The 20,991-nt window shown below is 42.4% G+C and overlaps 1 protein-coding gene across 1 annotated transcript in view; it reads right to left on the minus strand.

The window, feature by feature from the left end:
• Nucleotides 1-386: 386 nt before the first annotated feature.
• LOC119379322 (band 3 anion transport protein-like) overlaps nt 387-20,991 on the minus strand; it is a 160,548-nt gene continuing 139,943 nt past the window's right edge. The window contains 5 exon segments of the mRNA XM_037648600.2: nt 387-2,119; nt 5,486-5,656; nt 5,719-5,888; nt 12,752-13,005; nt 16,856-17,019. Of these exon segments, the coding sequence (XP_037504528.1) occupies nt 2,039-2,119; nt 5,486-5,656; nt 5,719-5,888; nt 12,752-13,005; nt 16,856-17,019 (840 nt within the window). The 3' untranslated portion in view covers nt 387-2,038.

Below are 20,991 nucleotides of genomic sequence, written 5' to 3' on the forward strand. Positions count from 1 at the left end.
TTCCGCCGTCTGCTCCTAAATGTCTGTTGCTCCATGGCTGGGGGATACATAACCATGGAAATGAGTAGCAATCCCCTTAAGCCCAGCTTATCCCATGCACATTCCAGAGTAGCCATCTAGTAGGTAGAAGGGAAGGACCTATTCGGTAGAACAGTGTGCTCAAATTTTGGCTGTGCAGTACTGGGCTAATTGGTGCACGTTATGAAAATTGGTATCAAGAGCATTAGTAGTATGTGCCTGCATTGTAGTGATTGGGAATTCATACCTAGTCAGTAGCTTTTTAAAGCTGAAAAGCTTGGCATTATTCATACAGCTGAGGTCTGTCTGAAATGTTTAGAGCAAATGTCGAAAGGCACACGGAATGAATGAGTTAGGGAAAACCAATGTAATGTCATATATTTATTAAAACAATGCAAAAATAGTTAAATATCAACATTGCATTTATGATGTAGCAAAGTGTTGCACTGCATAAGTACAGCAGTGCCAGCTTTCACGAACATCCACCAGGCATAATGTATAATAGGAAAACATATTGATCTGAAGCGGGAGAGCTATACAGGTGCATTGCAAAACAGCAATGGCAGTAAACGGATCGAGCAACAAGGAATAATGTTCCAGAAAAGCAAAACCCCTTCTGTAAGGTACATCAAATGCTTAAATTATATAGGTGGTGAAGGCAGTGTACACTGTCACCACTTTAAACAAAAAAAATTGTTGTTTGCTGTTTCTACTTCCTAATAATAATGCACTTGATGCGTGACTTGAAATAAATGCTTTCAAACATGAGCTGTGCCATATGTGCTTGCATACCATAGCTTGTCCTTGTTGCACACGTTGAAGGGTAATGACTCCTCATAATAAACACTTTTATCCACATTGTAGCAAGAGCAGTCCAATCTTTTAAGAACATGGCAGCTTCAACTCAAGTTGTCCACTGCTCACAGTTGTGTGCATTTCAATGATTTTAAGAACTTGGCCTGCCACTGTTGAGGGATGAAAGAAGCCCCCTGAAGTGACAGCTACAAAAGGTGTTTGCATGAGCAGTTTTGGTGGCCAACATCGGCTTTAACAGCACCACTAGCACCATCGTTGACAGTGCTGCTTTATTCTGTTGAGACCCTGCAAATGCTCCATGCATCATAAAACTTGGTGGACACTAACTGTGCCTGTGGGCACACTTTGAACATAAGTCTACCACCAAGAACAGCATTTTGGACCACTGAAGCTATATTTCAAAAGGATATCACATTGTTACGAAGTTAGTGTAAGTGTGTGTATTTATATATAATGTTCTCATGTACATTGAATCAGTGGACAACATGCTGAACAAAACTTCATCAGCCATTTTCTTTTTCCATGCTTGATCACAAAAAGGCAGAACAAGTTCATTGCAACAGGTTTCACAGGTAACAGTTATGCAGGAAAAACTGATAACAAGGCCTCTGCATCATGAACAAGCAAGCGAGCTTCTACAACATGTTCAGGTGATGATTAAACACTACCATTGTATATACTAAACTTCCAACACAGGGCAACAGTATGCTATGTATGTATATATATATATATTTATATGTATGTATATATCGTTAAGTGCTGTGACAATTATCACCACCAGGATTTTTCCACATGACAATATATATGAAATGTGGTGTGTATATATAGATCAAAGCACAGGAAGCAGCTGCTTCCCACCAGGCAATGGGACTAAATTCTAGACACCATGGCACTTTGATTAGATTCCACAGCACTACATCAGCAATCAACAAAATTGAGACTACACAAAATGTGAAAACAGAAAAAGTAACAGGCCTCTGCATAAGTATGGCATATCAACACTCAACAGGTGACAACAGAAGGTATTATCATAGGAGAGTTCTTGGAACACTGATCAGATCGTAGGCTCTTTGAGCTATGGTACATGGGTTCGTTGACAGCAACTCCATGTGTTTATGTACAAGGCTATGAAAAGATGGCGCATGACATGCGAATAACTAAAACAGTAAAAAGGCTGAGTGAAGAAAAAAAAAAAAGAATAGCATTAACTAGGTAGCAATGTCTGCTGATAAAAGTCTGGATCATCTTCCTCATCAGACTGTAAGTTCACATCATCACCGTCCAGCTGAAAAAAAAAAAAAAAAAGTGCATCAGATGTGGCGATTCAAGCAAATTATTATAAAATGTGTTGAGGCAGTCAATAATATTCTAGTGCATTTGTGTGTGTGTGTGTGTGTGTGTGTGTGCGCGTGCGTGCATGTGTGTCTTCACACTTCAGTTTTTCGCATACTGTAAGGCTGCATCCATTATCTGCATAAGCCTCGGCTAAGCTACGCAAATTCACTACCAACAAAAAACAAACTGTATTGAGGCATCTGCTTAGAGCATATGATAACAATGTAAAAACGATAGCAAAAAAGGGTCTCTCCTTCCTTAGTGGCAGCAGTGACAAGTAAATGCCAAAGGTACTAAGGAAGTGGCACAAAGAACCGAAGCATCATTTGCAAGTAGGATCTCTATGTGAGACACTATTCAAGGTGCAGCACCAATGTGTTAAAAAACACTGCAAAAATGTACCATGTTGACTGCACGCTGCCTATCAGCTATTGTTTGTATTTCAGTCTATACTACATTTACTTTGCAAGATAGTATAGACCGCTTATAACGTAAGTCGCCGGAGTCGCGAATATCCGCACTATAAGCGGTACCGCACTATAACCAAAACAACCTTCTTCAAAGGCTGCGCTTGCGCAAAACGTGTTGAGCATGTAGCCTCGCGTGTCCGATAATCGACATATGCGATTTGGGGCGCTTACAACCACTTAAATCTCCGAATGCTCAAAAATTAACCGCCAAAGACCCGCATTGCCAACGAAATGAACACGGGGGAAAAAAGCAACCAAAACAAAGTGCCACCGTGGAAATTCGCCGACTACGTTTCAGGCCACCTCGAGGTATGCGCATTACACAGAAACCATGTCGAATCGCGACCGAAATTTCACGTGCTGAGCGCGGTACCGATCATTCGATTTCACGGGCGCGCACGCGATGTCCAAAGACATTGCAATCGAATCCGGAACCACCATTCGAGAGTTGCTTGTGCCAACCATGCCCTCGTTTTCATTAGCGATATGATTCCCTTCCCTTCAAGTGCAGCCATCGCAAAAAAGTTTCGTTAATTCCGCACCAAACCGCAACTTTTATCGCCCGCGACCGCTACCGAAAAGCAACCAACGCTGATTAGGCCTAGCCTGCGGTTTAGCATGTTGTCGCGGGAAGTTTGTCCAAGACAACATGAAGGTCGGACGTCGAAAAGATCGCACTCAAGCACTAACCCAAGAACAGCGCGCGTGATACGAAGTTTGTGTTCGCGGCGCACTGGCAGAAAAGGCGAAAGCTCGCGTAATGAAGCCGCAAAACTTTTCAATTTGCGGACGAGGTAGCAAACGCGATATCTGTAGCAAGTGTGATAACGACGACGCTTTTCCCGACAGGAAACGTACTTTAAAGCGCACATGATGAGGACGCGATCGTTCGTTCCACGCGGAACGCGCTGCCGGCAAGCGGCCGCGGAGCCTTGCCGCCGCCGGTGCAAAGGCTACTCCGTCGCCTAGGCAACCACCACCCTTCCACACTCGGCGAGCCCGCACAGCGCTGCCGCGGTCTTTTTCCTCCCTCCGCCCCTCGTTCGTTCACTGTGCGTGCCCTCGCCCTTCGTAACGACCTCGTCGCTCCCTCCCCAGCGGCGTACCTCCTTTGAGAACTGCACTCGCTACCGCGTTTGTCAGAAATATCTTCCCGCAACCGCATTATAAACGGTATTTCATCTTGGGGGACTGCACAATAAGCGGTATGCGTATACATGCGGTTCTATGGGAGGGTAAACGGGAGTCGAAAAAGACCGCATTATAACCGGTCCTGCATTATATGCGGTTACGTTATAAGTGGTCTGCACGTACTGTGAAGCTGCTGTGTGCAACAGACAAAAGGCATAACAACAACCCCCCCCCCCCCCCCCCCCCATTGCTCTTATGTTCTTGTCAGTGTCTCCTGTATTACTGTCATGAACCGCTAGCTGGTTCCACATAATAAATTGACTTGCTTCATCACTCAATTTAGTTAATTTTTTTTTATGCATGACTCTTTATGCATAGGGCTCAAAATGGTTTGAATTTCACTTACTTCTATAAAAACAGGCAAGGAAAAAAGAAAGCAAGTGTTATCTTCAAAATACATTATTGGTTTTTGCTTCGAATGACTACTGCTTTGACAATAAATGTTGGTGTTTGGGTAAATTTTGAGGGAAAGTATAGGAATTGAATCATCTGCCCAGTTTTATTACTCCAGAAAATTTGTGTCAATACAGTAATGGAACACACATTTTAAACAATAGCCCGTGACCCTGTGACTGAAACACTCAACATATACGCCTTCATTCAAATTTTGTCATTTCATCACGGGGAGTTTCGGCCTGATGCAACACAGCAACCACTTTTCCTGCGCACCTGGCGTGCTCGGTTTCGATATCGGGGTCATGAATCGATAATTAATACGTCAATTTGTATGCAATTTTCTTGGATTTCTAAGAAATTAAGTATGCCATATACATATTATGACACCCTACAACTTTTCCATATAAACAACTGCCCTCAAATTAATAATTAAAAATTAACTAACAACAAGCTTTCCTTAACCCCTTAAGGGCTTATGACAACCTAAGCTCGTCGTGAGCAGTCGTCACTTTTTTGCTTATGACGACCTGTGGTCGTCATGGGTCTTTCGCAATGTTCCAAGAGGCTTTTGACGAGCCCAGCTCCTCAAATGGTGCATTTCTATTTACAACACAGATGGCAGCACGGGTTCCGTCATTGGCGCTTTTGTTGAATGAGCGTTTGCGCAACAGTTGGCGGAATGCGCGCGTTGTGTTTCCTGCGCGTTTTATAAACAAACATGGCCACATGTTGACGGAAATGGCAAAACCATCCGCAAGGAAACCAGGATCTGGTGCAGGTGGTGCGAGAAGGCTCTCTGCGCAGTGCCGTGCTTCGAACGCTATCACACTAAGTGAACTATCAAGGAATAGTGCATTTTGTGCGCGGCAATTCAATTCCAACCTTTACTTTCTAGAGTTGCAGAAATTTTTTGCAGAATACAACTCAAATGCCCCATGTATTATAGAGTAATACATGATGGAGCGAAGAATGGCCAATAAAACATTATTATCTGCCGAAAAAAGTTTTCGCAAATTTTTTTTGTTTTGAACACATTACTGAAGCATTTCGCATCATAAAAAATTTGGCAATTTTGGAACATATTTTTTTTGTTAAATGAGCCCTTAAGGGGTTAATTAGTCATTTGACTGTTACTTTAGCAGCAGCAAGGTATTTCCGCATTCACGTAAAGTCTGTGTGCAACGAAGGCAGGTACCTTGCTGTCATAAAATCTGTATAGTATTAAAAAAAAACACCCTCTAGGATAAAATTCAACTCACACACTGCAGCTCCTTTTCTGTGAAAATGTACTTCAGCTGAAGCCGCAGTGGAATCATAAGCAGCAGCACAAAAGGGAAAGCCAAGGCTAGCGAAGATGACTTGACTGCCCAAAGTACAATAAGGCAGACCACTTGCAGAAGAGTGTAAAGATGCATCTTGGTAGCTTTCACCTGGCAAGGAAAAAAAAAACATAAATACTTGCTCAGACAGTGATGGTAAAGCAATGGTGTACCTTTTGAGCATAAGGCACACTTGGGAAGTGTTTCGTTGGCTTGAAGAAAAGAATTATTCGCTCAAATAGTTGTATTCCAATCATAGAAGTTATCCCCATGTAGAGGAAAACTCCAAACAGCACAGCAACAGGAACTTCTCGCAACAAAGGGCTCATGAAGACTGACAACCCTGCAATGAAAAAACAAGAGAGAATGTAAAAATGGCAACTCATCATGCCCTTCACACAGAATGCACGCACACAAAAAGTCATAGCCACATTAGAAGCAGTGACGAAATTACAATAACGTAGACCTGCCAACTCTCTCGATTAGCCCGGAAGACTCCAGATTTCTGACCTGTCCTCCCGATTGTACGATCGCGGCCATAAATCTCCCGGTAAACTGTCTCAACCAAATTTAGAAAAAAAAAAACTACAGTACCGGTATGATCGCAAGAGCACCGACGCGGCACCCTGTAAAGCCCCCGGTAACTATGCAGCACACAAGCGCTTCTCGCGCTACCATGCTACGGTTGATCTAAAGCATAGCCAAGCTCTGCGAGTACCTGGTGCTCACCGGTGTTGTACTGCATCAGGTTGACTGACTGATAGTAGCGAATCGCAGATAGCGCATTTTGAAGCAGTTTCAATTAGCTAAGCACCGAGCGATGTCTGCCAAGGCGTCTAGCTTGTGAGGCACGTAAAAGAGAAAGTGCACTGGCCAGCGTGCCAGTGGATTTGGAACTGACGATATGAATCGGTAAATACTGTGGTAGTGTGTTCAGTGTGAGGCAAGCGACCCACTCAGGTCCATATAGTTCGAAATAGCATGGGCTTCACCAAGGCGCATGCCACCTCATATGAACAAGGGAGGAAACAAAATAAGTTGACGACCATTGATCGAGACTGGAAGTACTAGTAAGAGGGCTAACATCAGTGTTTCCGAAATGAGATAAATTTATGTCTGTTGTTTATGGAGCTCAAAACTACCAATATAAACATTACCGAGGATGCATTCGCAATCGTGAAACCAGCCATTGGCAGTGTCCATTTCAGTTTGCCAAGAGGAGAGCGAGCCATTTTCGGCTGTCCGTGAAATGAAAGTGCGAATTCCGTGCACTGTGCAGTGCTATATTTGTTGCACATATTCACAAGAGCTTAGACTACTGATATGCAGTGATTTTCGAGTATGTTCAAAAAGTGTTTCAGAGCCCCTTTGAAGTGACCATTTGAGGTAAAGGTAGTTTTGTTGACCGATCACAGGTGTCGGCCGGAACAATTTTTTTCTGACCCCCCTCCCCTTCCCCGCGGCGAGTCTCCCGATTTTGGCAGGCCCTAGGTTGGCAGGTATGATAAGATTTCATGTCTCAAAGATGCCATGTCAGATGAGAGGGATGCCATGCTGAAGAAATCTAGTGAATTTTGACTACCTGGCATTCTTTAATATTCACTAACAACATTTGCCATCATTACCTGCCCTTACCACTTTGCTAAAAAGTTCCAGAGAATGAACTCAAAAACAATGTGGGAGGTCTTGAAGAATGTCCGCACTTGGCATCTAACTCATCTTCATAAGCCGGTGCAAAAAAACTGAAAACAGGCAACTTTCGCATATATATTGTTGACAAACATATTGACAACACAAAGCGTGGAAGTGAGTAAATGAGTGTACTATAGTATTGAGAAAGAACTATAAACACAGGTGCAGTGCTGCGCAGTATCGAACATACATGTATCTTAAGATACTCCTTGGGTATCTTGTGATGTGTATCGCGATACGTCTCGGAAAACAAGTATTCGTATCTGTATTTCCGATACATTCAATAATGTATAGTGTATCTTAAAACACGAGATACTGCTATAGAAACACCACCGTGCGAAACAATAAACGTCGACCTGAATTACGGTTCTCAAGCTGATATTGCTGCCATTAAGTCACCTGAATAAAACTAACGACAGTGAAAATCTTTTAGTGAGCACAGGCGATGAGGTGTACGCGTCCCTATTGGTGGAGCTCGAGCCATTCGACAAAAACAAGTGCGCGAACGTCTATGCCCAGCCTACCTTTTGTTTTCCTGATGTTTTCTTTCTTTTTAGTTGTGTTGGTGCCATGACAGTTCATAGCCACTGTGCTGTGCTGCGCACTCCAATGCGTGCGGCGTCTTTCGCACAAATTCTGATGCCGCTATACTGTCGTTATCGAAGTTTGTCTTGCGTGGTGCATCGTTGCTAAGTCTCAAGAATACAAGAATGGGGCTGCTTTGCGTCTCACGGCTTTCACACATCAGCAATTTGAGAGATATTGTGGATGTAAGCTTGATTTACACACGATGAGATTGACTTGGAAAACATAAAACTGCGCCTACATACAGGACACAAGAAAGAAGTGGACGGGACCAGCGGACGGGACCAGACAGAAAGGCACGGGAAATATTCGAAGCCTTGCGTATTATACGATACGGACCTGATAAGTGTATCAGTGAAGCTTCGTTACACCTATACACGAAAGAAGTTGAATTTCTTGGTTGTTAAGTTGTCATACAAGATGTACGGTTATGTTTGATGGTGCGCATGCGCTTTGCTGTTGTGTGAGAGAGGCATCATCCAAATAAATCAGTTGTTAGTCTGTGCTGGTCCCGTCAACTTCTTTCTTCTTGTGTCCTGTATGTAGGCGCAGTTTTATGCTTTCCATGTCTTACCAACTAGCCCCCCACTGTACGCTTCTTGAGATTGACTTACATGCAAATGAGATTCTAACAACCGTTACATCAACGGTGCCGATGCTAGATGCAATAGAACAAGCACTTATGTAACAGAAAATATTTTGACGTACTGTATCTTTGTTCTTTCTGCTAAATTATTCAAGAAGTTCTTTTAATGATAATTTGATTGTTAGCACAAGTGCTTTCGTTGCTATCCTTCGTTTGCATCCCACCTAGTCCTCTGCATAGTTTTTGCCTGTTTGTTTATTGTATGATTTCTTTTGTAACCTGCTGCTAAAACACGTTCTCTGCTTTATTCTTATTTTTTAACTGTCTGCATCATTGCTACTGTTTACAATCTACATTCCATGTGAGTTTACTTTTACGTCATGGCGATGTTAAGGACAAATGTCAAATAATCTGAGCGTACCTAGAGTATACAGTTACAAAAATTCTGCTCACAATTTAGCAAAATGGCGAAATTGAGTTTGCATTATACTATTGGATAGTATAAGAAGAAATCTTAAATATGTTAGGAAGGGGATTTAAAAAACATAATACCAAGTACTCCGTTTTTCTCATTTGTGTCCCCACGAGCCGTTTTGTGCTATTTTCCATTAGCACTGAGTTTTCTATTGTCTGACCTTAACATGCGAGTTGACGATACATCATGCTCTATTGTCATAGCTGTTAAGGGTGCCTGCCGCCTGTATCGGGTGTATAGAGGGTGTTTCATGTAAATGGAACCAAATATTTGCAAAATAGTGGTTAACCTCAACTGAATAAGACTAATCACATGGTTTGCTGTCATGTGGCTCTAGTTAGGGTATTTTTATATAGTGCTTAATTTGTTAATTAACTAAGATAAATTATGCAACATTTGTTATATTAGGGCCAAGTGCGTTTCGTTGTGTTGTAGGGACATTCCGAAACGACCGGTCTAATTTTTTGTGGAAACGTACATGCTACTTCATAATTTTTACAGTGTTTAATGAAAGCCCGAGCAATATGACCACATTACTGCCTTTGTGCCCTACTGTACGGCAGTGCTCTCAAATGTGCTTCCAGCGAAAAACCGGCACATGGACCGTGGCGAAATGAGCGGCCGCTGCTCTAGGTACAATGGTATTTGCGCCATCGTGTGGAGGCTTCTTAATGACGTTCTTGCAAGTACATGGCAATCCGCTAGCTGGCTGCCAAGTGGAGCAGGGACACCCATCAATTACAAAAGTGTCAAGCAGAAACCACTAAGAGCGCGGCGGTTAAAGAGCTGTCATGTTAAGCAGCCAAACAAATCCCAATAAGTCGTTTCAGAATGAAACTAATATACCTTGAGCAAGAACGACAGAAATCTTGTGATACAAACAGGTATTTCGTTAAAGATTAAACAAAGTTGGTCACACTGAAGAAATTTCCAAGTAAACACTTTTGTACACAGGCCTTTGCTGCTTCATTATATACATCTATAATAGCAAATTTGCAAATGTATCAAAGTATCTTAAGATACAATTGGCAAGTATTGTATCGGATACAATAATTTTGGAAGCATATTGTATCTCTATCTCAAATACTTCTTGCCCGAGTATCTTGTATCGTATCGTGATACAATTTCAAAGTATCTTTGCCCAGCCCTGCACAGGTGCTGTGTCGGTAGTTCTTTCTTCCGAACAGTGCTATGCGATACCTTTATATCATAAACTTGCAACTATCTTCCTGAAATCACTAGGCTGAGTGACTAAAATTGGAGGAAATCTGCCACGAAACTAACCAGTATCTATAACATTCATGGATGTGTGGGCAGCAGCAGAGAAAGGGTAACATTACATATTTCGGAGATGGAGAAACAGCATTCCAGATAAGCACTATCGAGAGGGAGGTGGCCAGAGAACTACATCAAGCCCCAAAGGATGAAGTCAGTGGCATGAAGTTTTACGATGATTCAAAGTGGTGAGCCGTACTGCTCGAACCCAAGTATGGAGTTTGTGATTATCTGAATGTGTTGTTAAAGGAGAAAATTTGCCGACTACAAGTATGCGTCTTTGGTGTCTGCAAATGGTGCAGAAAATATTCTGCATGCTTTATGTCAAAGCATCAGTACAGATGTGGATAATGACTTAATTACCTTGTTGATGGCCCTGAGATTTAAAAATAGTAGCAGAACAGTATTGAACTTTCGGTGTAAAGCGGTAAAAGATTGCTGGAGCTGCAAAGTTCATGCACAAAAACCACTGAGCGAAAACAAACTTTAATTAGCCCCAGACAGCTCATGCTTCTTGCCAATTTCAAGAGCAGTCATCTTATTCCGACTCATTATTCATACACATCATTCCTGTGGTGAACTGCTGTCCAAATAATATGGCCAATAGTGCTTTCATTTACCTCAAGTGACTTCAAACAGCAAGCTGGCACAAAGAGAGATGTGGGACAGCAGCGACATAAAACCTCGCTTTCCTCTTTAAGCATCTACTTTTGTAATATAATAATTGTTGGGGTTTAACGTCCCAAAACCACGATATGATTATGAGAGACGCCGTAGTGGAGGGCCGCAGAAATTTCGACCAACTGGGGTTCTTTAACGCATCAGCTTTTGTGCTTCAAATTCTATTATGGAGCATCTGAGCAGACATTTAGCAGTACTATGTATTAACGACGACACGACACATTACATATGGTTACGATGACACTAGCATTTTACCAATTAAAGCTGCTGCAGCACTCATTATTTCACCATTAACTGATGTCCCCAACATCATGCTTTCAACTGGTATTTTTCCAGATTTTACGAAAATAGCACATATTGTACTTCTATACAAGGGCAGACTCATTAATGATCTAAGTAGCCATTGCCTGATTTCCCTGCTCCAGGTTCTTTCTGAAGTAGCTGAACACATCATTAATAAGAAAGATTTTTGGATTTTCTTTCTATTTTAGCAAAAACAAGCAGAATATTCACAATGCGCATGTTATTCATTCCTCTGACGCAACCACGTTTCTTGGTGTTACCGTTGATTCCCACCTAAAGTTTGATAAGCACATTGCCGCTATCTCGTCCAAAATTTCTTTTGGAATTCGAGTTCTGATTAAAACCCGCACATACTTCCCTTTGCGCATCCTCGCTTATTATACTTCGCCTTCATTCATAGTCACCTAACATCCCGGCCGCGGCGGCTGCATTTTCGATGGAGGCGAAAATGTTTGAGGCCCGTGTACTTAGATTTAGGTGCACGTTAAAGAACCCCAGGTGGTCGAAATTTCCGGAGCCCTCCACTACGGCGTCTCTCATAATCATATCGTGGTTTTGGGACGTTAAACCCCAGATATTATTAACATACTGTTCTTCTTCCTGGGGAAACACCTGTAGGATTCATCTGTCCAACATTGCTCATTTACAAAATAAAGCTATAAGGATTATAACCTTTAGTCACGGGAAAGACTCCGCTACGCCTATCTACAGTAATCTCAGCATTCTCCCCATCCATCATTCCATATCTCTGAAACTAGGTATGCTCATATATCGCGCGCGTCAGCATGATATTGAATTAAACAGTATTCCATCCCATTATCTAACAAATGCAAATTTGACCAGATTCTCCTTACAACATAGCTTACTGTTGCCGGTGGTTCACTCAAACTATCGTAAATAGACAGCGTTGTTTTCTGGTATTTACCTTTGGAACTTACTACCTACGTTCATTAAAAGTTGCCACAATATAACATCATTTAAAGCACATTTAAAGAAACATATATTTTAACATCTTTAACATTTCATGGTACTACCTTTCTCGTTTCCTTAATTCATATTTGTTTTTCTTTCTTTAATTTTCATTTCTCTTTGTCATATTTTATAGCAATTGCGTTTTTGCTTTCTTTTGAGTTGTGCGGATTGTTTTCGCCTTGTTAACTTAGAATTCGCGTCAATTTGTTGTAATGTGTATTATTGTATTGGTTCCTGTACTATTGTTGCATTTCATACTTTTGAATTATCTTTCCTGTTTTTTTTTTTTGTTTTTTCGATTTCGTGTTTCTAATATGCTTTTCTTTTGCTCGCCACTTGCCTGCCTTGTATTCAATCAATACAATATCGCTAGGAGGTCCCCCTGACAGTGTTTACTTCGGGACCTCCTTCTGTAATACTTATGAACCTTGTCACTTGTATTTTCATGATGTTACAATAAACTTCAAACTTCGAACTTCAAAATGATCCCTTTTAGAGTTGTGAGTACACCAACAGCGTAGATAGCCTGCGTAATATTTAGTATAAATGTCATACGCTTAGGCATGCAACTGCAAGCCGGAATGATCTTAAGATAAAAGGAAGTAACAAAAAAAAATTGTAGTGAGGTAGCACCCACCAACTAGGAGTGACACAAGAAGGTTGGTAACACGCTGCTCCTTGACACCAATAATGTGTGGCGACTCGCCAGGTGCATGGGTGCGGCTCATGACAGTGAGTGAGGCAAGGTGTGACACGGAACGCACTGTGGCTGCACACATCCACGGAGCACCAATAATGGCACAACCCAGCTCCATGTAGCAGATGAGCAGAAGGTCCAGGTGGAAGCCAGAGCCCTTTTTCAGCTTGCGTTCCTTCTTGCTCAGGATCAGCCTGAAGCAAAGTCAGGGTAGTGATGAGCTCACATACGCTAAATACCTCAAAGTTGGAATTTGATATCGGGGAGGTTTCATGGGGACACCCACTAAAACAAACATTGAATGATTTCGTGAGATTAAATTTCTGGCCTTTAAACTCTCTAAAAAATTTTTTTATTCAAAAGTGTTCCTTAGGGGCACGAGGATAACAACAAAATGAACATATTGCACAGAAGTACAATTTGAAAAGCAAAAGAGCATCTAAGATGGGTGCCCTAATAAAATGAAAATGCTACTCGATACATAGGAGGAATATGAGAATAACAGTTCCCCTTCCAGTTCCCAGTTTCAATTTCTCTTTCAGAATAATAGCATGTCAAATGCACAAAAAAAAGGTAGACCAAAGCACTGAATTTTAAATATAAGAAAATTGCAATTACAGACCACTTGATAGGGTATTACATAGATTACAATCATATACACACCATTAGCTATATCAGAACTATCAATTACATGCCCAAAGAGTGAAATATTGACAGCGATAGCTTGGTTAACATAGCACACAAGCTCCTTGAATGGTGATCAAACAGTATGCAAGGGTAAAAGATTAGCATTATGCAGCACATAAGGCAACTGCTGCTGCATAGCAGAGGCAGCACCCTGGCAGCCATCAGGTGTCTCACAATGCAGATGTGATGTCAGTGGCAGTTGACGCAGTGAACCTCGACGATGCCCAAGATCATTATCATTATATCATCATTCTAAGCCTATTTTATGTCCACTGCGGGATGAAGGCCAAGGATCTCCAGTATATTGTGCAAGCTGATTCATTTTTATCCCTGCGAACTTCTTAATTTCGCCCCTGCTGCACTTCTTCTTCCTTGGCATCTATTCTGTTTGGCAGATCACCGTTTGTCTGTCTTATGCATTACGCAGCCTACCCAAGTCCATCTCACTTAAAGGGTCCCTCAAATGGTTTGTACAGCGAAAGCTGTTATGAGATCACAAGGGCTGTTTGTGGCGCCGTAGTTGTCCCCTGCCACCGCCGCCGGTGTCTGTAACCACTATCACTCGAAATAAGAAAAGAAAACAAGAAAAAAATTCCAGGATGGAACGAGGTTCGAACCTGGGCCCTCTGCGTGGGAGCCCATTGTTCTACCTCAGAGCCATGCCGGTGCTTGAAACTGCTTTGCAAAAAGACCCCATACAGGCTTCATGTCGGGAAGGAACCACATTAGCATATGTAATGTAGCGTGGTAGAAGAGTAAAACATCAACCAGGCGTCACACAATGCGAATTCTGTAACTAGGCGTCGCACAATGCGAATTGCGCAACGAATGGGTTGTTGAATGCTTCCAACCCATTACAAAGGACTCTGTCATAATTCTTCATCCTCATCAGCAACAGCATCAACAAAGTGCACATAATGCCTTAGAGGTGCTTAGCGGGTACCACAGTTCTCCGCAGAATGACAAAAAATTGCATAGTGGCTGCTTCCCTACTTCACAAAAATTATGATAATTTAAAGCGTAGTGGGTTCCACGCAAGTGCACTTCTACTGGTCGCCAAGGAAGCCCATAACGCTCCCATGATCCATTTTCTGAGGGTCTCAATAAAGTTAATTCCCTCCCTCTCTCTCTTTCTCACGTTAACGTATGTCATAAAGCGTGGTGGGAGAGTTAAATAACGACCGGGAGTCACACAATGCGAATTACGTAACTAGTGAGTCGTTTAAAGATTCCAACCCATTACAAAGGACTCAGCCATAATTCTTCATCGTCATCAGCCGTCGAATCAACAAAGTGCACATAACGCCTTAAAGATGGTACCTCGCTTCTGCGCAGAATTACGAATAATGTCGTGGTGGGTGCTTCCCAACTTCACAAAAATTATGATTTGTGCTGTAGCGGGTACTTTGCTAGTGTACTTTTATTAGTAGCCACAAGAAAGTTTATAACGGGCTCTACAAATGCCACTCTTCCAGCTTTCGCTGCGACTATGCTACGCTTTCCGCGCAGGCCTGGCGTTTTTTGAAATTCTGTCAGCGTATAGGCTACAACAACATCAAATCGTTCGCACCATAAATTAAATGACACACCTTGTATCAGGGCAGCTACGGGCAATCAGATGTTACCTTCTTCCCCAGCATTGCTTTTCTTCCTTAACTCGTCGAACGCGCAGCCGTCACCAGCAACGACAGCGCACTCGATGGGCTGGGCTGCGCTTCCCTTATTGCGGCCTTTGCAATCAATTCCGGCAGCACACTGTCATGCTGCCGAAGCGAATTGTGAAGGCCATATAGAAGGAAGCGCATGGTTGAGATCTGCATCACCAGGTGCCACAACAATATCGGCTGCTAACTTTTTATTCTCCAGTACACCGATAAACACCACGAAGCTAACGGACAAACTAAAAGTGATCACAGACAAGCGTAAACACAAGCATCTGGTGGTGTCTTTGGAGGTGAAGATAAAGCCATAGACACACAAATCCTGGCATTGATCGGATAGCGAAAGCCAGATGCTCATTGCATCAATGAGCTGAAGCAACTCCGATTGCTGGTTGCTTACTCGATGTCGCAGCTTGACATTTCACCAATCACTAGATTTGCAGCCCACAATTCAGCCACGGCAATTCATGGTGTCTGAGAAAAGAAACCTTGAGATAAACACTGTCGTGCAGCTCACGTCAACACGAAGCACATTGTATCACAGGCAGACAATGCTCGCTGTCCATCAGATCTCCAAATTTGGTGGCATATTGTGAAGGTGTATTCTCTTTCTGTTACAGCTTTTCGTAAACAAAACAAATTATAAAGTATCTCAACCATTACAAACAGCATTTGTTCATAATTAAGTTGGAAAAATGCTCAGTGACGTAGATTGTACATCCACTCAGATCAGTCGCTGGTGTTAAGTTCCACTTCCATGTTACATATAATGGAAGTCAGTAGTTGAAAAACTCGTTTGGCTGAGCCGCTACGATAAGTAGCGGTTCACAGATTTAGCACCTTGTAATAAATTACACACTTTATGCAGAGAGCTTAAATCGGTTTGCTAATGATCCTTAGGACTTGCTCTACTGGCTCAATGTGTTTTTCAGGGTCCCTTTAATGTGAACAAGAGTATCGGTCACCCCCGTTTGTTCTCTGACCCATTCTGCTGTCTCCTAATCTCTTAATGTTACCCCCATCATTTTCTGTTCCACTGCATGTTGTCGTTAAGTCATCGTTCAGTTGTATGTGCAGATAAGTAATCTAACAATGTTACACATAATAATAATAATAATAATATCTGGGGTTTAACGTCCCAAAACCACGATATGATTATGAGGGACGCCGTAGTGGAGGGCTCTGGAAATTTCGACCACCTGGGGTTTTTTAACGTGCACCTAAATTTAAGTACACGGGCCTCAAACATTTTCGCCTCCATCGAAAATGCAGCCGCCGCGGCCGGAATTCGATCCCGCGACCTTCGGGTCAGCAGTCGAGGGATTCGATCCCGCAACCTTCGGGTCAGCAGTCGAGGGATTCGATCCCGCAACCTTCGGGTCAGCAGTCGAGGGATTCGATCCCGCAACCTTCGGGTCAGCAGTCGAGGGATTCGATCCCGCAACCTTCGGGTCAGCAGTCGAGGGATTCAATCCCGCGACCTTCGGGTAAGCAGTTGAGCGCTATAACCACTAGACCACCATGGCGGGGCAACAATGTTACACACATTGACTGCGATGAACATCAGGTGTGCGCGTGTCTGTCTGTGTGTGTGCATGCGCATGAGTGTGCGTAAATCAAAATTGAACATTTGAGAAGCACTGACAGAAAAAGCTGAAAAAAAATGCTAGAACAAGAAGAGCCTGCAACAACTTACTCGCAGATTTCAATCTCGAGGAACATGAGTATGAAGACCAGTACAGCACCAAGTGCAGCCACAAAAATGTGCCACCAAATGAATGGTCGTGTTGAGCTTACTGGAGAAACAAACCAACCACGTCCTTCAATGCTGGTGCTTAGTCCATTTGGAACTTTCAGCTTCTGCAATGTTGAATGACAAAAGGATGTGAACCACACTGCTTGTTCACTGTAGCAGCAGCTTGTTCACTGTAGCAGCAGAACGCACAAAGCTACTACATACAGTGCACCTGTTTATGCAAAGAACAATTTGTTAGCATTACTGGCAAAAACTATCCTGCATGTTACATGAACATAAACAAAAGCAGATTTAGAACACCAATAAAGTTTTACAGGCAGTACGGCAATTTACAGCAGACTGTTGTAGACGATGCACTCAAAAGAGACTGGGAGTTATGATACTAAAACAAGATGCTACAGAATGCACTTAAAACAATAGCAAAATGTCACCTATGATAAGTTGTCACATTAGAACACCCACTTTTGCACTAACACAATGCAAAAGCTAACCACATACAGTCATACTGACATGCGTACAGTAAATAACACTCAATATTGAACGCACAAAATGTGCATAATGATATTTGTTCAGTATAAGCCACCTATTTGCATGTGAAAATTTAATGTACAAAACTACAAGTGTTTTCAACCCGCAAAATAAGGATGCCCACATAAAGCACTTAATGGATTTCAGCACGGTTTTCCCCTCTTTTACAGTGAAGCTGTGAGCCTTCTGTTGGTTGGGATTTTTGGGGGGCTCCTCTTCACACACGAAAAAATGCCCTGCCAACCACCTGGCAACAGTAGCCATCAGAAAGAGCTCAAACGAGCACTCTAGAATATTTCATTGAGTTGCCATTGAGTTGTTTGCACGTTCAGGTCTGTGGAGTATTGAAGAATGGTGATACAGCTTTTTTTTTTTTTTTCAGACACAGTGACTGAAAAGTATGATTCATCATAGTGGCACCACTGTCAAAGGACACATACAAGCAAAGGATATGGGCAGTGATGTTACTTGCAACTGAAAGACTTTTTTTAAATGACACAAAGTATATTTCGCAACAGCTCTCACTTACACTCGAAAACATAAAAAAATGGAGAGAAGGCGCAGATTAAAGGGACACTAAAGTGAAACAATGAATCGGTCAAGCTTGGTAAGTTTTACTCCAAAAACTCTAACGTCGTTAAATTCACTATTATAACTTTAATAATAAAGGAAAAAAATCGAGGTCAAAGCCTCATTTTTAAACTTCGCGGCGAAATCTCCACCCGTGACGTCATGGATTTCAAAGCATATTTTGCCTATTTTGACGACATCGGCACAACGAAATTTCCTGAAACTTAGTACGATAAAGGAACCGACAACCAATTTTTATGGTACCTATTTTCTTTAGCGCAATGAAAAGCTTGCTGGTCAGATTGTCTAATCACGGAATGGTAACATGCAAAACGCCGTGAAACGTTCATAATCAGAATTTTTCTATCTGCGGCGACTATGAAGTCATACATACACGTGAGAACACGTTGCAAACAGTGAGTGCAAGAGCGGTTCGTGTTTGAGTGCGGAGATTTACTGTGCATGCATGCACTCTGCGCGCATGCGCTGCGGCTTGACATGTTCCACTAGCTGCCGTTAAGGCAGCACTGCTTTTCATCATGCAACTTTTTTTACCTCGTAAGCAGCACAGAATAGAGCGGCGATGGATAATAATATACATACTTTAATTTTGAGCACTAATTATGGTGCGCACAAAAGCATCAGACTATGTGACTACGTACAGCAAAGTGATCAACTCCATATTTCAGCTTCAAGGTTTATCCGCTAGGCTGCATGACATACCGGCTTTTGTTACTTTTAATCACAAATTTTAAGACATAAATCCTACTCGCATTGCAAAAAGGATGCTTGGATCTGTCACTATATTTTAGTCTTCTCATTTCTGCCAGGATCTAATCACATGTTCTGGCCAGTTGTTGGTCTCTTTAGGTCTCTGGCCCCCTCAGAGAACAATGTAGTTCATTTTTACCGATTAGGAATGATGTAGGTCCTAGCAGTCTCCATCCAAATTGGTGACGTCATGGCGATTGGTGCAGGAACTTTAAGGAGGCACCCCCACCCAAATTTTCTTTTTGTACATTTTCTCACGACATGCGTGGTAATTTCGGTATTGTGGAAAGGTAATTTACTGATAGGAGAAAAATCAGTTCTCTCTTTAGTGTCCCTTTAAAAGTAATAGTAGTCATGTCTTGCAGAAGGTCTATGTCCTTGGCAGACAAAGGAACCAATGAATAAATGGCATAGTTATTTAAGTTGTTGAAAATGTGGTAAGCTTCCATAACACGTCAGGTAGACTTTCTTCTGTGCTTTGTTCCAGCACAGAAGGAAGAAATCTCGTGTCCTATGCCATGGAATTTTTGTGCCACTTTGAGTTTTCTAATTCTGTGAACATGCTTATTAGCATGAATGCACCACTATAATAAAGGAATGATACAGTTGTATCCAGCTATATCAAACCGGAAAGTGATGTCAGGACAGCTTAATATATTAATTCGAAATACAAAATGTGCCAATCTGACGGTTGTCAAAAAAATCCGCAAGTGTCAGACAGTCTCCCGAGATTGTGAAAAATAGGAATTGGTCAATTTATTTCTCTAAAACTATGTCTAAGACATAAAAGTTTACTTATTCATTTTTCATTCATGCCTTCCTGTTGAATGCACAAGTAAAACCAGGACACCTTTCGTAATCTCGAAGCAGCGTGGCGGTTCAATTCCAATAACGAAAATAGGTAGTAAGCGCTTCACCGAACAATCAGTAGTCTTCACTGCTATTAGTATTCTTCACCACAATACCAGGCTGTGCTGTAATCAAATTCACTCAAGCAAATCCATCATTATCGAGCACACGTAAAATCCCTGCTGTGTGTCGTTTGCATTTTAAGACATGCACGCAGTAATTTCACTATACCCCCCCCCTCATTGTTTTGCTGAAGGCACCCCCTTAATTTGCAGCTTTTCTTTCTTTGGTTTTTATGCGCGATGAAAAATTTTGTGCAACAGCACCAAAAACAGGGCATATGTATGCAAAAGGACACATTGTGCATAGCTTGCTTGTGATGGGAGACTCCAACATGAAAGAAAGTGCGGCGAACACAAAGACCGCCCGAGCTTCAAAGTGTCGGGGCCAGGGCGCAAGCGCGGGAAGTGTGTGGGCAAGGTGGGTGTTGCTGCATGGTGACACCAAACAGAAACCAATGGCGGCTGTCTTGCGGAGGCATGGAGCAACGTGCTTGAAATCGCAAACTTTTCGTTATGTTTCGCATAACTTGCTACATCGTTCAATGTTCAGATACTTAGGCAAGTGCCCTCCAGGGATGAAATCCTACCATTTCTCAACACAGCTGTGAATCCAAGACCAGTGGTAGTGTTGATATTTTCAACATACGCACATGTATACATTGCATTAAAGGGGCCCTGCAACACTTTTCCAAGTAACCATTGAAGGGCTTCACTAAAAGAGTTTATTGCCTCATCGAACGAATTGACCGTCGCAAAAATTTTTACAATCCGTCAAGTACAAGCGGAGTTTTGTCGCACACTGAGAGAGATTTGTCGCACACTGTAACTGCTTTCTCTCTTCTCTCGTCCCGATGAACACGCTGGAAGCTATGCAGGGAGGCATGACACGGGGGAAAGAAGTTACTTCCCGTGCACGTCATGACCTTGAGCACTTCTTTTTTTTTCTTCGAACGTGTAGCTTACTTTCAGTGTGATTGTGCACACGCGGGCACATGGAAGCCTCTTGTGGCAGCCACATAACTATGCAGCCCAAGATGCTCAAATCCGCAATGGCTGTGAATACGGTCATTTGGGTATATGGCATCATCTGTAGAAAGAAGAGGGAACGATTTCTAGCTGACTGAGAATTAATTATATATTCCAGGCTGCATGCTGTGCTATAACGTTTGGCTTGCGTGTTCTCAGGAGCCTCGACTACCGATCGGCAGCGTTTTCTGACCATGCTGAAAAAGTGTTGCAGGGCCCCTCTTTAAGGGGGCATGCGGGGCTGAAGAGTTTGAACTACTGCGCCAATTT

This window comes from Rhipicephalus sanguineus, chromosome 1, assembly GCF_013339695.2.
Source record: "Rhipicephalus sanguineus isolate Rsan-2018 chromosome 1, BIME_Rsan_1.4, whole genome shotgun sequence".
NCBI classification, from domain to species: Eukaryota; Metazoa; Arthropoda; class Arachnida; order Ixodida; family Ixodidae; genus Rhipicephalus; species Rhipicephalus sanguineus.